The sequence below is a fragment of the Coniophora puteana genome, assembly GCF_000271625.1.
Source record: "Coniophora puteana RWD-64-598 SS2 unplaced genomic scaffold CONPUscaffold_20, whole genome shotgun sequence".
NCBI classification, from domain to species: domain Eukaryota; kingdom Fungi; phylum Basidiomycota; class Agaricomycetes; order Boletales; family Coniophoraceae; genus Coniophora; species Coniophora puteana.
The window spans coordinates 206215-222542 of record NW_006913072.1 but is presented as its reverse complement, the minus strand read 5'-3'; the positions used below and the strand labels follow the sequence as shown (position 1 = coordinate 222542).

The 16328-nt window shown below is 50.6% G+C and overlaps 5 protein-coding genes across 5 annotated transcripts; 2 read left to right on the top strand and 3 right to left on the bottom strand.

Annotated features, from left to right (window-relative positions):
• Positions 1-3: 3 nt before the first annotated feature.
• Positions 4-2156, top strand: CONPUDRAFT_170098 (glycosyltransferase family 4 protein; the record flags this gene model as incomplete). The annotated part of the gene is made up of 9 exons (XM_007777196.1): positions 4-23; positions 72-530; positions 589-740; positions 802-909; positions 1018-1124; positions 1191-1359; positions 1424-1604; positions 1682-1829; positions 1912-2156. The coding sequence occupies 9 exons, from the start codon at positions 4-6 to the stop codon at positions 2128-2130; spliced, it is 1563 nt and encodes a 520-aa protein (XP_007775386.1). The 3' UTR covers positions 2131-2156.
• Positions 2157-2464: 308 nt separating this feature from the next.
• Positions 2465-5220, bottom strand: CONPUDRAFT_147731 (uncharacterized protein; the record flags this gene model as incomplete). The annotated part of the gene is made up of 9 exons (XM_007777195.1): positions 4537-5220; positions 4302-4484; positions 4096-4241; positions 3918-4037; positions 3598-3870; positions 3407-3520; positions 3046-3357; positions 2915-2982; positions 2465-2839 (listed from the first exon to the last, which is right to left on the bottom strand). The coding sequence occupies exons 1-9, from the start codon at positions 4947-4949 to the stop codon at positions 2465-2467; spliced, it is 2004 nt and encodes a 667-aa protein (XP_007775385.1). The 5' UTR covers positions 4950-5220.
• A 2520-nt stretch (positions 5221-7740) lies between these two features.
• On the bottom strand, positions 7741-10135 carry CONPUDRAFT_78035 (uncharacterized protein; the record flags this gene model as incomplete). Its single annotated transcript, XM_007777194.1, has 10 exons — positions 7741-7921; positions 7989-8170; positions 8227-8397; positions 8447-8608; positions 8660-9255; positions 9305-9419; positions 9467-9625; positions 9663-9781; positions 9845-9931; positions 10102-10135. The coding sequence occupies 10 exons, from the start codon at positions 10133-10135 to the stop codon at positions 7741-7743; spliced, it is 1806 nt and encodes a 601-aa protein (XP_007775384.1).
• A 495-nt stretch (positions 10136-10630) lies between these two features.
• On the top strand, positions 10631-13440 carry CONPUDRAFT_67498 (uncharacterized protein; the record flags this gene model as incomplete). The annotated part of the gene is made up of 5 exons (XM_007777143.1): positions 10631-10777; positions 10848-11165; positions 11222-12525; positions 12640-13058; positions 13100-13440. The coding sequence occupies 5 exons, from the start codon at positions 10631-10633 to the stop codon at positions 13438-13440; spliced, it is 2529 nt and encodes an 842-aa protein (XP_007775333.1).
• Positions 13441-14617: 1177 nt separating this feature from the next.
• Positions 14618-14767, bottom strand: CONPUDRAFT_19385 (uncharacterized protein; the record flags this gene model as incomplete). Its single annotated transcript, XM_007777131.1, has 1 exon — positions 14618-14767. A coding segment is annotated over one exon (150 nt), but the record flags the coding sequence as incomplete, so codon positions are not given.
• Between the last annotated feature and the right edge of the window lie 1561 nt (positions 14768-16328).

The window sequence follows — 16328 nt, the reverse complement described above, 5'->3', positions numbered from 1 at the left end:
ACCATGGAACCGACATGCATAGCGTATGTTTCCTCCCATTTTACCTTGTCTCGCACTAACGATGACCCCAGGATGGTGTCCGACTTCTTCCTTCCAGACGTTGGCGGCGTCGAGAACCACATCTACATGCTCAGCGCCAACCTCATCCGCCGCGGACACAAAGTCGTCGTCATCACGCACAGCCGTCCGCCAGACCGCGTCGGCGTCCGCTGGATGCTCCCCGCGCTCAAAGTCTACTACATCCCGTTCACGACGGTCGCCTCGGGCGCGACGTTGCCCAACTACTTCTGCTTCCTGCCCTACCTCCGCGCCATCCTCCTCCGGGAGCGCGTCGCGCTCGTGCACGGGCACGCGGGGCTGTCCTCGCTCGCGCACGAGGCGATTCTGCACGCGCACCATATGGGCGTGCGCACGGTGTTCACGGACCATAGCTTGTTCGGATTCGAGGACGCTGCGAGCATTTTGACGAATAAGCTGCTGGTTGGGGCGTTGAGGAATGTGGGTGCGGTGGTTTGTGTGTCGCATACGGGGTGAGTGGTCTGGGGCTGGTGTTTCTCTGAGATGGCTGGGTTGACGCATGTATGGAAGACGCGAGAATACGGTGCTGAGGGGCCAGCTCTTTGAGCACGCCGAGGACGGGTCGGGGAGGCTGGAGGTTAGACGGGATGTGTATGTTATTCCGAACGCGCTCGTTGCGGACCAGTTCAAGCCCGCGCCCGAGCCGCTGCCACGGGATACCAGTACGTCTACCCGTACCCACCTCCCCTCGTCTGTTGCCTTTCTCACTTGCCGGATAAACAGTCACGATCGTTGTCATCTCGCGCCTCGCCTACCGCAAGGGCATCGACCTCCTCGTCGCCACCGCACCCCGGATATGCGCCGCATTCCCCAACGTCAAGTTCATCGTAGGTCAGTAGCTGTACCTTCCCGCTCCAGCTCTCGCTTGGTGAGCAACGGGCCCGGCCCTCCCCGGCGTCAAGTGCGCTTACGTTGAGCACGATGCTGTTGCCGTTGCAGGTGGCGATGGCCCCAAGCTGAACGACCTCCTCCAGATGCGCGAGCGCTGCGTGCTGCAGGACCGCATCGAGCTGCTCGGGCCTGTGGCGCACAGCGATGTCCGGGAGGTGCGTGTCTGTCTGCATACTTTTCCTGGTTCAACGGGGCATGGCGGGGCTGATGGCCCTCGACAGGTGCTCACGAGAGGCGCGATCTTCCTCAACACGTCCCTTACCGAGTCGTTCGGCATCGCGCTGCTCGAGGCGGCCTGCGCGGGGCTGTATGTCGTCGCGACACGTGTTGGTGGAGTGCCTGAGATCTTGCCGGAGGATATGATTTCGTTCGCGAGGCCTGAGGAGGACGGTGCGTCCCTCTTTACCACCCTCTCGAGTCGACCACGTTATAATGGATCTTCGTGCACCAACAGACGTTTTCCGTGCCCTCTCAGACGCAATCCGTCTGGTAGAGCGAGGTGAACACGACCCTGCGCGCGCTCACGAGCGCGTCCGCAGGATGTACGACTGGGGAAGGGTCGCCGAGCGCACGGAGCACGTCTACTCTGCCGTCTTGGCGAGCGAAGAGCGCGGGCTGTGGGAGCGCATGCAGCGGTGAGTCCGCCCTCTCCCTTGATGGCGCTGGAAGGTGGAATGCTGATCGGCGGCGCATACGTGTGTGGTGGACACAGGACGATGGACATCGGTCCGTTTGCAGGTCCGATATACACGATCATTCTCATCGTGGACTGTCTTTTCTTTTTGTTCCTCGAGTGGCTGTATCCGCGGGAGGATATTGATTATGTCGAGAGGGAGTGGGATCATGAGCGGTTTCGCAAGGTACGCCGTCTTCCTTCAATCGCTGTTCTTTCCTATACACATAGAAGTGCTAAGTTGTTGTTTTATTTCTGTGTCATGACAGCTTGCCCGCGAGCACGAGCTCGACCTCAGCAAACACGAACAGCGAGATGATAGAACTGGAGAGGCTGGCCGATGCCCACCGAGGGTTGAAGTCGGAGAGGACGGGAGCTCGTTGCGAGATGCTGCGAACTCGAACGAGCCAGAAGGTGTCACTCCCGCTTTGGAAGATCATTCTGACGGTTTGGGTGTTGATAGACTTCGGGTTCCGAGTAGACACTAGATGACGAATATTGGATGGATTCGTACAAACACGGCCGACGTCTATTAGTTTTGGAGCGTGTCGTTAATCGATCGCTCGCGAACCAGGTATGTCTTTGACGGACCTCGCTCAAGCCTGCTTCCCTGTCTAGACAGCCGGGCGAGATTCAGAAACACTTCCGCCGACTGGCAAGTCCATCGATGAACTCAGCATCTAAATTTTCGTGACCTAACAAGCGACATAAACATATATTTGCATGCTACTGAACGTCTGTTCTTTGACGTTGAAAGCCGCGGAATGACTCGTTCCAATCCGTGCTAATAGTCCAAGCTAAGACGACGAAAGATCTGGCATCTCAATTACCAAGAACCAATATCTTCCGACTATCATCTACCTCCGTCAGCCGAACAGTTTCCCCCTCCAACCTCTCTTTCTTTTCTTTGCCTGCAGTAACACCTTGAACCCCAGATCTGCCTGCGGTTGTGGATAACACAACGTCGCTCACGTCCGTCACGTCGACGCTGTCATGCAGCGCACCAGCATCACGCCTTACTGCTGCCAGCGCCATTAATGTAAAAAGCGTGATCAGGGTCTGGGGAACGAGAGCCGCAAGAGTTGATTTCGGACGGTATGACCAGCCCATCGTCAGGGTGGACACGTTCCCGGAAATGGGTGTAAGCATGTCCTCTGGCAACTCCGAGCCGACTGTGGAAAATCCGGAGCGAAGATACTGGGTAGTAATCCAACGTCAGTAGGTATCCTAGGCTTGCAAGTTGTCACTGAAGTAAATGGGCGTGCCGCTCACCGTGCCGCCGAATTCGACCACTCCTCTCCAGTAATCTTCCTGTTCAGCGAAGATAATATTATCTGGATCTTTCGACGCCAGAGTCATGAAACAGCGCACCAATATCATGTAAGATAACGTCTGGTTCGTACCGTTGGATGATTGAAGGTTAGTCTGGTTTTGCATCGATCTGAGGACATAGACAGAGTCTCCAACCGAATTGGAGACCAGATTCTGCGCATTCCCACCAAACCACTGAACAACGCTGGCCAGGAAGGCTAGTGCGCTTGGGTTGTACTGGCCGACGGCGTAAGATTCGGAGGAGTTTGACGTCGTGGGAGTGATGATCCTGTCGTTGTATTGAGCGACGACAGTTGTTGTCATTGGTGTTACGGTGCATGTCGTGTTCGGGATGAACGAATATCTGCACTCGCTCCCCGCGGCGTTACTGAATATCGAGATCGCTGTGTTCAACGTAAGCCATTAATAATATCCCAGACCCGAGAGGCTTACTGAAACTTTTATTACTTGGCGCTGTCGAATCTTGCAGAGGGCATGGGACAATGAAAATGCAGTCGACACCGTCACAACCTCCGCCACTATAATAAGGTCCATTTGCGACATAATCTGTCGTCAAATTGCGCATTGCTTTGAGTCGTTAGGTATATGAGTCACAAGACAACTTCAAAGGCTTCATTACTCACCTAAGCTACGGTTGCAATATGCAGTCGCTGAATAAATGCGATAAGAAGCGGGACTCGTCACGTCTTCGTCCACCGAGAAACTGTCAGGGCTTGCTTCAGAGCAGTTTACGTGGGCAGTTAGACCTTGCTGAGTCATCGTGAAGTTCTGTGACAATCCTGTGGTGTTGAAAGACGTCGTGTTAACTCGAGTGCTTCCTCCATCAAACTGCAGACCCGATGTCGGTGGATTCCCTACTGAGTACACAGATGACTGGATTGACGGAAGTATGCCACCTGAATATAATAAGGGAGTGTTTATGGGAGACGTCCTCCAGACTCACCGGTGGAAATATTGTAAGTCGCTCCGTTGAGGCTGAAGAAGCTTGGTACATCGAGCCCTCCGGCTGAATGCCCAGCAAGAGGGCCCGAGAGACCCAAAACGTTATAAGAATCGTCATTCACTACGTTTTAAAGTTAAGTTTTTCGAGTAATTGCTTTTCTACAGCGGCATTTACTCACATGCCGTCAGGGAGTTATTAGTTCCGTTTTGAGAGACACTGCTGTTATTCAAGAGATAAGAAAACGTAGGACTTATCAAATCCAGCTCATTGCCACGGATAGGATCGCTCAGCAATATGACCGTTGGATTTAAGAGTGAAGTCCATCTGCAGCAGTGTCAAGAGTTACAATGGACATCACAGTGTAAACCCAGCATTACGACGTACCCAGAACTCAATGATGTCAACACCACCATCGTAATTATCGATGTACATGTCCACGTCGGATGCCTCAATTTGATAAACATTCTACCCATGGACGCGCTGACAGAAAATCCGGAGAAAAGGAGTGGCGTAGCTCGCCTATGGAGCTTGCTTGTGAGGGCCAGGCAGACAGAGAGGGAGTATATCCTTGACGGAGCATGGTCAATTGAAATTCACTGCAACTAAAAGGAGAACTCACCGAATGGATATCATGGAGATAATAGCAGCGAGGATGCTAACAACGAATGTTGTAGCACTTGGCTCTGAGCTTACTAGATGTGCAAGATTGTCCGGGAGTGCAATATTCGATTGTCGTATCAGCGCCCCGACAAATCCCCAGCCCAGACCAAATATCACTAGTTGCCCTCCTGCTAGTACGAGTAAGCGGATGTTGAGATGGGGTTGTCGTTTTTTCTTCGTCCCTTTATCTAACGACGGCTGCTGCCCGGGGCTGCGGCTCGAATGGTGGTTCCGCTGCTCAGATGTGCTATGTGAAGGATGTCGCTCGAGGTCTGCAAGCAGGTAACCACTCTCATCCCTCGATTGCACCGATTCTGCCTTTGAGCGTAAAGTTGCATATGTGGGTTGTCGTTGTGAGTGATGGGACGACATTGGGATCGAAGCACTTGTGGACAGCTTGAAGGTGTGGGGTCAGAGGAATGACGGGGGCGAGTGATCTTGTATGGACTCGTACAGCGTACGTGTCCGAATGAGCCGGTACTCTTGTCGCCCTGTAAGTCTATTCGAGTCCGACATATGTTAGTTTCTCGGCGTGTACGGCTTCTGGGCTTGCAGATTTTGGCAGTTTGATCGAGGCGCCCATCCACTATCGGTGACCACCTTTCTCCAACGTGACATCATCGATGCATCACCATATATCTAGAAATGCCTGATGTTCAGCCCGACACTGCCAGTAAGTAACCTAAGCGTCTGCCGGATCCGTACATTACTCGTATCTTCAATATTTCTGCCCGCTTTTGTTTGGTTTTTTGTTTGTGCTCTTGATCAGATCCCCTTGAGATCAGATGCGCTCTCGATCCGGACATCCTCAATCATTTTGGGCCATACTCCCGTTGATAAGATAATGGTCCCTGAGCTGGCGCTTCGTTCGTCGCCATCCTTTCCTCCCCACCTTCTTCCCTCCACATTTTCGCGTTGTGGATCCTCACGGTCGCAGGAATGGTATGTCGCTCAAGTTCTCTAACGTTTACACATGCTTATTTCAGCCCTGCCAGGACTACCGAGCATGTTTTCAGTGCGTACCATATCTATCGCTTTTGGGCTATGAGCTCACGAAAACCTGCTCCCAGATGACGATAACTTCCCTCTTCCCGACTCCGCTTGATGTTCGCGAAGAACACCTTGCCTCCATCCGATTCTACTCCCAGTTTGCTCATGATTCTCCCTCCTCGTGGCATCCGATGCAGAATTCGCAGGTACGCCCTCTCGCTTGAACATCATTCCCCACTGATGAAAATGTCCATACCAGTCCTGAGCTCGCTACCCATGAGCTCATGCTCAACCACGGTCGATTTGTGCCCCGCCGCCCGGCGTGCCCTATCTCGTCCCTGCCCCTTGGCCGGTCCGTCCATGGCCAAGTCCTTGCTCTTACGCTATCCTTCCGCAAGGGTAAACCGGCAACCCGCGTTCGGTGATCTCACACCCATGCCCAAAGCCTCCTACATGCTTGGGTGTCCTGTTTGTGTTAGTGTGCTCTGCCGCGTATCTGGGATTCCCGGCACTGGTCTAGGTAAGTGTTTCGCAAGCGGTACTATGATGCAGGTTCATCTTTTACTCACGGCGTTTCTTTGACCGCTTGACCGCGGGTCGCCGCCGTTTCACTCCTTCATAGTTAATATGCGGATGCATATCACTATCGCTCTCATCCCGTTTCCGTATGCAGCCGTGGTAGGTTTTGTTCCTCGCCTTCATTTTTGATATTACTGATTATCTTTTATTGAGCGTGATATTATGTTAACAGGCAGGTACATAAGTATCTTTCAGCCACAACTTCTTATGGTAGATTAGTTCTGTTAAATGTTCAATCTGTCTCGATTTCAATGTACCACAATTAAACTTGCTCAATTCCGTGCATTGTCCTTTTCCCTCCGCAAATGTTACAAATAATGAACTGGAATGACTCGGGAGTCGGCGTCTGCATCAATGGTATCGATAAATGAGTGCCTTCATTTTGGTGATCGCTTTGTTGCACTGGCACTCAGGCTGATGGTGATCATCGCCTTGAACAATCTGATGAGATGTGGGGCATACAAGGTTTTTTCGTGACAATCGGTTCCTGATCTATGTCATACTGATATCACTGCTTCCGTGCTCATATTTTGTCTTCCTTAGTAAAGGGTGATAGTGAGCGGGTGCGTTTCGTGGCAGGATCCGGAATCCTTCTGTTGTATATTTTGATTGATTGTATTGCAATAAATCAATGTAGACTTAGCTACGCAATTTACACAGTGGAACGAGGCGTGACGTCTATTTTTACTGTCATCAACATTTAAGTATTCTTACTTTTGCTTGGTTACGTGTGGTAACAACATGAGGGTTAGGGTCAGTGGGTTGCATTGTCAGCCATCCTTCAAATTATGAGCCGGAGCGTAGCTCGGCGTGTCTTGTGTGTTCTCACTGCCATCCCCACCATAATTATCCTCCAATAAACGTAATAGTCTCACGGAAATCTTGAATAAGCTCAGAATGGAATTCAAATAACTAGCGCCTATGTCACTCGCTTTGGCGAATTCCCTCTCACGTGTTCCACGAATCTCTCTGTGACTCAAACTTTCTCCACAACAGCGCCTGCGCTAAACATAGAAGTTTCCATAGATTATAACATTGCAACCGTTCCCTTTGCCCAAGTACTGAAGTCCTGAGATTCGTCGCATGACTGGTATACATCCAACATCACGTATTTTGAAAGCATGGGTCGTTCATAAAATCGCGTGTTGAAGCTTCTAGAACTGAAAGCTGAAGGAAGTTTGGCATAGCATCATTTTGACGGAGCAGAGCTCCACTGTGTGTGTTCTTGTTAGAATCCGATCAAACCAAGCTTGGAGGCTCGCGCGGATGGAATGTTCTTCACATCAGCAAAAATAGGGACATGTAATTACAGTAATGACTCGTAAGTATCGACGTTACTTGGTAACCTAACCCCCCCTCCTATTACTTCCGATTACCGCCAGTGGTCAAGTAAAAACTGGGTAAATAAAGGTAATTACAACACTTAGCCTAGTAATAACACAGTAACTAGTACCGCAAAATACCATTTATTACCAGCATATAGCCAAGGATCGCACTGCCGACCAGGTGTTTGATATAATGTTGACATCCATAAAACTTCGCCTGGTCATTAACACAACTACTAGAAATACCTGGGAATGAATACTAATGCTGCCTAGTCACCCTCTTCCACCTCAACGCCTCGGCCTTCGCCATCAGCCCCTTCACTCGCAGCACGTGACAACTCGCGATAACGCCGGAACTCCTCATGGAATGCGTCGTCTTCAAGGGTGGAGGGCTCATCCGATTTTTCAGCTTGAGCTTCTTGGAGCTTGTCGGCTACCCCCGCGTTTAAACTAAAAAAATTAGACGTTAGACATAAATAGAGTTTCTATGCGAAGGCCTAATCGCAGGTTCACGTACCATGCATTCTCCAGTAACGTCGTCCGCATTTTCTCGAAAAGGTCAGTATGGCATTCCTGCGACATGATCGCAAATTTCTCGAGGTTCGCGATGTGGTCCTTGAGGCGATCACGGTACTTGTGCCTATTGAAGTCCTCGGGCCGATGAGTGCCACTATCCCATTCGTCGATGCGCGCGTGTATCTGAAACGCGTGAGTCCGTGGTACAAGCACTGATAGGTAGAATCAAGTATACGCACCACAGCCCATATCATGGCCAAGGCCGGAATAGGAAGGGGTTTGAACATGTTGAGGAATCGAGCACCGGTGCCCTCGTCATCATGGAACCACGCAGTGTTGATGGCCTGCTGGAAGATCGGATGCTGGTACATACCCTCGCGACGGAGACATTTTTGAAGATTGTCGAGTTGCTATTGACTGGTTAATGGTGGCAATGAAGCGGAGTGGCAATGCGCTCACCTTGTACGTCATGCCAAACTTAGTTCGGAGGCGCTGAGCACGAGATTTGTTTTCGGCGATAATTTTGTCATCGGACGACGAGATGAAGCCGTAGTGAGTGTCGACAATGGGGGATATGGCCTTCTTCAACTTTGAGGTGGTCGTGGAGATGCGCTTGCGCATCTGCAAATATATTTTATGAAAATACCACAGAGAAAGAATATGATTACTCACTAAAGCAAGAAGGCCGTTGTCGTAGGTGATTTTCGACGAGCACTTCTTCTGCGAAACTCGCCAGCTCTCCTTGCCCCACCCTGTATAAGTTAGATCATCGGACCACATCCCTCGCGTAATTGCGAGTGCGAGAAAATGAGAACTAGCAAACGTGAAGACAGGGTGTACCGGTTGCTCGTAGCATTTGAGTGCGAGGGTGGAGGCCGTGTATGGCTTGTGCTTCGGCTGGATGAGGTCGACACTGGGTGTATCATCTTTGGATAAAGGAGGTGCAGTGGTAGCCAGGGAGCGAGCTGGTTGGGAGCGTACACTGACAGTGCGATTGGGCTCAGATGGTGGACTCGGAGGCGAGGCCGCACGTGAGGAGTGAGTAGATGTGGAACGTGAAGTGGCGGGGTAGTTGAGTTCGGAGAGTGGAGGCGAAGCAGCACGAGAGGAGTGCGCAGATTGGGAACACGAGGAGTTGGTGTGGTTGGGCATGTTGGCGGGCTCTGGAGAAGTTGAGTCAACAACTCGGCGCCTCTGCACGTTCGACGGGCGTGGGGCTGGCTCGTCATCATCATCCAGTTCTGGTGGTGTGCGATACCATTTACGGCCTTGTTAATGTGAGCAAATGGTGCAAGCTCAGATGGTCACCAAACCCACCGCGTGAAGATGATGAGTTGGGGATATCATCAGGGCGCTGTGATTCTCGCCTGGCCATGGACAGCTCATCTTCGAACTCCTCGTGGGATGTGGGTGGCATGGAGGGGAGCATGTCCTCGTCATTGGTGTAGGCAACCGTTCGGCGTGAACGAACCCGCTCACCATGATGGTATGTGTAATAATAAGGACTGACAGAGTATGAAGGCGGCTGAGGATACCGACCGGGCCTGCTTCTGAGCGTCGCCTCGGCAACATGACTCGTCCTTTTTGGGAGGAAGACTTCTTCGCTTGCAAACTGGGACTGCTGCAGGCGGCATGAAGCTATGAAAACGTGACATATGTGCAGGAAATCACATACACTGGCCCCACGCGCTTGCTGGTCTGCGTGACGTGCACCCATTGGAGGGCCGTCTTTGTATTGAGGTTGTTTCTTCAGCAACCGGCTCTCATGGGCCTCTTGACGCTCTTTTTCTTCATCTAGACACAGGCCAGCATTTATTAGTGACTATACAGCTTTGTGGGCGTTAGAAATAATCATACCTTCGAGCTGTTTAGCCTTTGTTGACTTTTTGCGGGGACGACGAACAGCTGGGTCTAAGTCTTCATCTTGCTCATTGTTGTTACGATCTAGATAATGATAAGGTTAGCTGTGCATTGGAAGATAACAGGACAGGTACTCGCAGTCTCCTTCATCCATCCTAACTGCTGATGCTGCTAGAAGCGAGGGGGTTGCGAGAGAAAGAGGAGAGACGTGAGTGGCGGAAGAGAATGGAACGGGCTCCAAACACACCACGCACTGTCAACAAAGTCTTGTGCCCAATTTCCGACCATGGCTTTGCAGCCCGAATTGCAAGCGTGTTAGCTTACAAATATAGTGAGACATTAGCAAACCAACGCTACATGACATCCACGAATATACGTACCATTGCTGGTCAACCAATCTCTCAGCATCCAATACCGTCAATGCACTACTGCCCCTACTGCACTGCGGGTCCCTTCTCAGCTGAGCATAAGCTGAATCTCCACATCTCTAACACACCAAAATGCCGGGAGAAGAGGAAGAACAAACGTGATGCAGTTGAACCAGCACCAGTCGAGCCTGAAACCACCTCAGCATCCTCACCTTTCACGTCGTATGAAGTTGAGATACCCATGGACGACTCACCGGATGAATGTCCTCATGACATGCTCAATACAGGTAAACCCATTAGCTCCGATCACCATCAGGCAAGCGTCGAAGAGGTTGATGATGAGCATCACATTCGGGAGCGGGTTTTCAAGTCCTACACTGGTGTGGTCGCTACTGCACTGGGTGTTGGCCAGACCATGTTTGAGGCTCTGCGGGATGAGCAACTTGAGCTCGGACTGGACCCATGGGCGCCCTTTGATGATGAGGAGGAGTGGGAACTGGCCCGATGGCTGGTTAATAATGTTGGGAAGAATGCTATTGAGGAGTTTCTGAAGCTACCTATTGTGAGTATCCACAGTTTTGCTCTTGCCGAATGCAGAGGATTTATTATTTGGCTTACTTGTATGGCTCTAGGCTCATAAACGCCTCGGGACATCCTACCAAAGTGCATATAAACTGTTTCAGCGAGTAGATGCACTCCTGCACGGTGCTGACTGGCAGCTACGCAAAGTGACAGTGAAGGGAAACCTGGAGGGGAAGGATGGTCAACCGCTCAAGGAGGAACTCGAGTTATGGTTCCATGATCCTGTCAAATGCATCAAAGACTTGTTCAGCAATCCTCTATTGAAGGACTCGATTGTGTATGCACCAGAGAAAATATTTGACGACAAGGATGGGGTGGTACGCCGATATGAAGAGATGTGGACGGGGGACTGGTGGTGGGAGATGCAGGTGAGCGAGCGCCCATATTCTTCTTCTCATCGCCGCATTCTCACCGGTCTATTCAGGGAAGGGTGCCTACTGGCTCAGTAGTGGCACCGGTCATTCTCGCGTCTGATAAGACGGCACTTTCTATGTTTTCGGGCAACAAGACGGTGTGGCCCGTTTATCTCACTCTTGGGAACATTGCCAAAGACGTTCGATGCCAGCCCTCAAAACGTGCTATGCTCCTCATTGGCTACATCCCCGTAACAAAACTGGAGTGCTTCTCAGAGGATGTGCGTTCTCTCGAGGGTTATCGGCTCTATCACTATTGTATGAATATCATTCTCTCAGCACTCCATGACGCTGGTGAAGGCGGAGTTTCTATCACTTGTCCTGATTGTGTAATCCGTCAAGTCTATCCTATTCTAGCAGCTTATGTGGCCGATCACCCAGAACAATGTCTCATTTCGTGTTGCAAGGAAAACCGATGCCCCAAGTGCCTTGTAGAACGTGACGAGCGAGGAAATTTGAAGTGCTCTACAATGCGAACGCCAGCTTCATTTCTTTCTAAAGCGGCCAAGGTGGAGCGTGGTCAGATGCGGACTAAGGATTTCGAGGATCTTCATGGGCTTCGTCGGGTGTTTGATCCATTCTGGGCAACGCTTCCGCACACCGACATCTTCACATGCATCACACCCGACATCTTGCATCAACTTCATAAGGGGATGTTCAAGGATCACCTTATGTCCTGGTGCCTCAGCATTCTCGGCAAGGATGGCCTTGATGCACGTTATCGGACGATGCCTCCTTATGATGATCTTCGGCACTTCAAAAAGGGAGTTTCATCAGTGTCGCAATGGACTGGGACCGAACACAAGGAGATGGAGCGGACGTTCATAGGTGCTCTCTCGGGGCTGGTCAGTTCAGAGGTTTTAGCCGCTGCAAGAGCGTTACTGGACTTCATATTCCTTGCTCAATATGAGTCTCACACGGACCTTACACTGGCGACGATGACAAAGTCTCTCAAAGAGTTCCATAAGCATAAGTCAGTATTCGAAGACTGCGTTCGTAGCTTCAACTTTGCAAAACTGCACGCTATGCTCCACTATGTCGACTCAATCCGGCTGCTTGGCACCGCGGACGGTTTCAACACAGAATTCCCAGAACGGCTCCACATTGATTTTGCAAAGCGAGCGTACAGAGCAAGTAATCGACGTGACTATCTCATACAAATGACAACATGGTTGCGACGCCAAGAAGCTCTTGCTATTCGGGCCGCATACCTAGAGTGGCTCGGCGTTGCTTCTTCATCTGCGGTTACTGCCGATTTGGACGACTCGGACAACGACTCGGACAACGACTCGGACAACGACTCGGACGACCACATGTACAATGACAGGGCCTCCAAGTCAACTCTGCAATTAGCTGACAAGCCTGCGGGCGCGGACGCGGTCCCTATCCGGGACAATGAGTTGGTGAGCGCTCCAAACAACGAGTTTAGAAGACGTCTCGCTCGATTTCACTTGCTTGATTCTTCGGGCACACGCGGGTACTACCTACCCCGCTGCTGTCACGTTCCCAATGCTTGCCTGTCCGCAGTTGAACTGTCTCAACGTGCCCCTTGTATTGTTGATGCCATAAACACCTACTTCGCCAGTCAGCCTGGTTCATCCTCCCTATCAAATGTCTCTGCCACTACCACCATTAATCTCTACAACTATGTCTGCATCCTTGCCCCACCCTTGCTCCATTTCAGCCCTCTGAAACGATTCCACAAAATCCGTGCCGCCGCTTCCTACCAGCCCAAAGATTCACAAAAACCCTTAGTTCCAGCCCAGTTCGACACAGCCATGCTCATCGTCGACAAGCTTTCATTTTCCAATGATGACCAGTCTCTCACCGGTAAGCAATTGGTTTCACGTGTTTGAGCACATAGTCTTACATGATTCGGCAACCTGCAGGTTTACGCATCGCGCGCATCCACGCAATCTTTAAGCTGCCTGACCATTATGGTGAGAAAGAGCCTCTCGTCTACATTCACTGGTATCGCCGCTTCCAATCCGTCGACTCGGCTACTTCAATGTTCAAGATCGTACCAGCTACACGTGGTCACAAACCGCATGCTGCCGTCGTCCCATTAACACACGTACTCCGTCTATGCCATCTCATCCCTTGCTGCTCTAGGGATAACAGTCCTAACTGGGCGAGGGAGACGGCACTCGACGAGGGCAAGTTTCTATTTAATCATTACATTGACCTTGACCTTTTCGAGCGCACAAGGCTCGAGCATTTAAATACATAGCTAGTGGTTGACTTGAATTACCATAACAATACATAATTACTACATGAATGTTCAGCTATCTGGTGATTACTACAACAGTGCTGCCAATTACTATATTTACGATAGATTACCACCACTGCGCAGTCAATTATGGCACTTACCATAGATTACCCTTCGCGTGAAGTAATTCACGGAGACGTTTTTCCTGATGCAGCAGCTGACAGAAAGTTTGAAGCGCAGTAAGCATTGGGCACAGCTGAGTAGTCATCACGAAACACTGAGATTTTACCCGTTACCATCTATGGTAACTGGGTTAGAGGGTCTCGCTAACGTCCCAGTTCTTCGCGGTGCGATTGAAAAATCGGCTCTAGTCATGTGACTGGTGGCTGCAGCGCTGCCATTTTCCGCATCAACGAGACAACTTATTGTCGGACAAGCACTTTCGTGCAACCTTGGTGATACTGCCTTTCCCTTTGTCCCTTCGGTAACAATGTACAACTCGGACCTTATTCAGCAAAGTACCAACTATGATTCTCATTTACCATCATGATGAAGTTTTTGTCAGTAGCATAGAAGCTCCCGCATTGGAGAATCTCTTCCACGCAGTTTATTATCAGCGAGTTTGCAGTTAGGAATGATTTCGAGGTTTGTAACAGCCAGCTCAGCTATGTGGCCAGTGGCGTGCACCAATTCCGCTATCAATCTTATACCGTAGTATTGTGCAGGGCCGGGCTTGGCCTGAAAGCCCTGACTTTGGCCTAGCTTTTGAGGGCTCAGGCTTTGCAAAAACCCAGGCCAGGCCCTGATGTAGGGCCAGGGCTTGGCCTGGGCTTGGCTTTGGCCTAGGCCAGGGCTTTCACTATAAAATCGTGTATTTTGCTTCCTATGTACATAAAAAATTGGAGCAGTCAGTTTTCTACCCAATGAAGCTATCAGGATTGATCAGACAGTAAAAAACAGTGACAAGATCGACTTTTTATTGTGTCGCAACAATTACTGTAGTAAAAGACACTTATTCATCCAAATCCCAATGGTTCTCATTGTCTGAAATACCTAAAATTAAGTCTCCAAGTCCATCATCATGCTTCTCAACAGTCATTTCATCAATACCATTGTCCTCAGCTTTCTCTAAGGATAACTCAGTTGCTGAGGATGGCCCTGGCTCATGGGAAATTAATTCCTGGCAGCTGAGTGTCATCAATGCCTGAATAGCTTCAACAACATCTCCACCAATGTGATTGCACCTTTTTGTGATTATTTCAGCAGCTGCAGAAAAAGCATGCTCACTGGACACTGAAGAGGCCATAATAGACAAGCAGCTGCTTGCAAATGATCCGCAAATAGGGTACAAAGGAAAATTCAACTGTAGCACTGATTAGAGTCATAAAATATGATACAACAAGATGACCTACACCCCACCAATGGACAACAGATATCTCTTTTGGAAGAGGCATCACAGAGCCAAGGTAAGCATGAAACTCTTGAGCCCAAGGTGCTGAGGCATTTTCAGCTTCACTGTTTGCACCAAAACTGTCTTCAGGACATTAGTAACTTGCTGAGTCAAACATCACATAATCACTAACATAACTCTCAAGGCTATATTCTAATAATAGGGCAAGTGGGTCAGATAATGCCATAGCTAGATTAGGACACAGCACACTTTTGATTAGAATTTCCCACAGTCAATAGAAACATTGTACACTATCTAATACTTAAGTTCAAGCTATACAACTTTTTTTTACTAGAGTAATTGTACAGTCATATCAACATTTTTCAAAATTTTAGCTACAGGCCCTGGCTTAGGCCCTGGGCTCGGGCTTTGCAACAACCCAGGCCAGGCCTTTTTTTATTTTTATTTTTATTTTTTTTAAATCCATTTATTGTCTATTTGGGGCGTCGCCCTATGTAAGACAGGTCGGGATGCAATGTATGTAAGGAGGGTCTAGCTGCGGTATCCGGGCGGGTGAAGAGCGAAACAATGGCCTGAGGCGAGTAGGAATGGTTTGAGAGGAATGTATAGATGTGGTTATGCTGATTAGTTGATTGTAGTTGGGGTTGTGAGAGTATTAAAAGGGGCGGGGGAGTATGTACGTGAAAGGTGATTATTGGTCGGGTGGGAAAGGAGAATAGAGAAGGAAAAGAGGGGCGGAAAGGGGAAAGGAAAGGGGGAAAGACCAAACGAGCAAGATAATGGACGGGGTGTGGTGTTGTGTAGCGGGCGGTGGTGTGCTCAGGGCTCGGGGTGCGTGGTGACGAGAACAATGGGGCTATGTAGAGTACGTGCGAAGTGAAATAGACGTTACCTGGGCAGACATCATGGCTTAGAGGGCTCTTCTGGAGGGGGGGGTAGGGTCATTTCGCCGTAGCGGTGGTGGAGCCAGCGGGTGCTGTGAATGAACGCGAATAGTGGTCGCATGAAGTCGGGCGTGCTAAGCAGCTCGCCGAACTTGGGGAGGCGTCTGCGTCCTGTGGCTGCGGCGAGGCGCTTGTGCTCGACGCGGTAGTGTGGGCATGTGATCAGGAAGTGGAAGGTGGTTTCGCGGCGGCCGCAGTGGGGGCACGCCGCCGTGATGTCTTCGACAAAGTGGTGGAGATGGGCGTTGAGGTCAGCGTGGCCCGAGCGCAGGCGTATGAGGACCGTTCCATGGCGGCGGGGCATGTTCGCGATGAGCGTCATGAACTCGTTGGCCTTCAATGAGGGGTTGAACTGCGAGATGTGGAGACCCCGATTGGACTGGACGACCACCTCTTTCGCCTTGGCAGCAATCATCGCGTAGATGTGTTGTTTGAGGGCGGACCTGCTGGCTGGGAGGGTTTTTGGGGTTGCAGGGTGGGGCTTGCGGGCGCGCTTGACCAGGAAGGAGGGGAGGAGGGTGCATACGCTCGTCTTCCCCTTGGCCGCTGCCTTC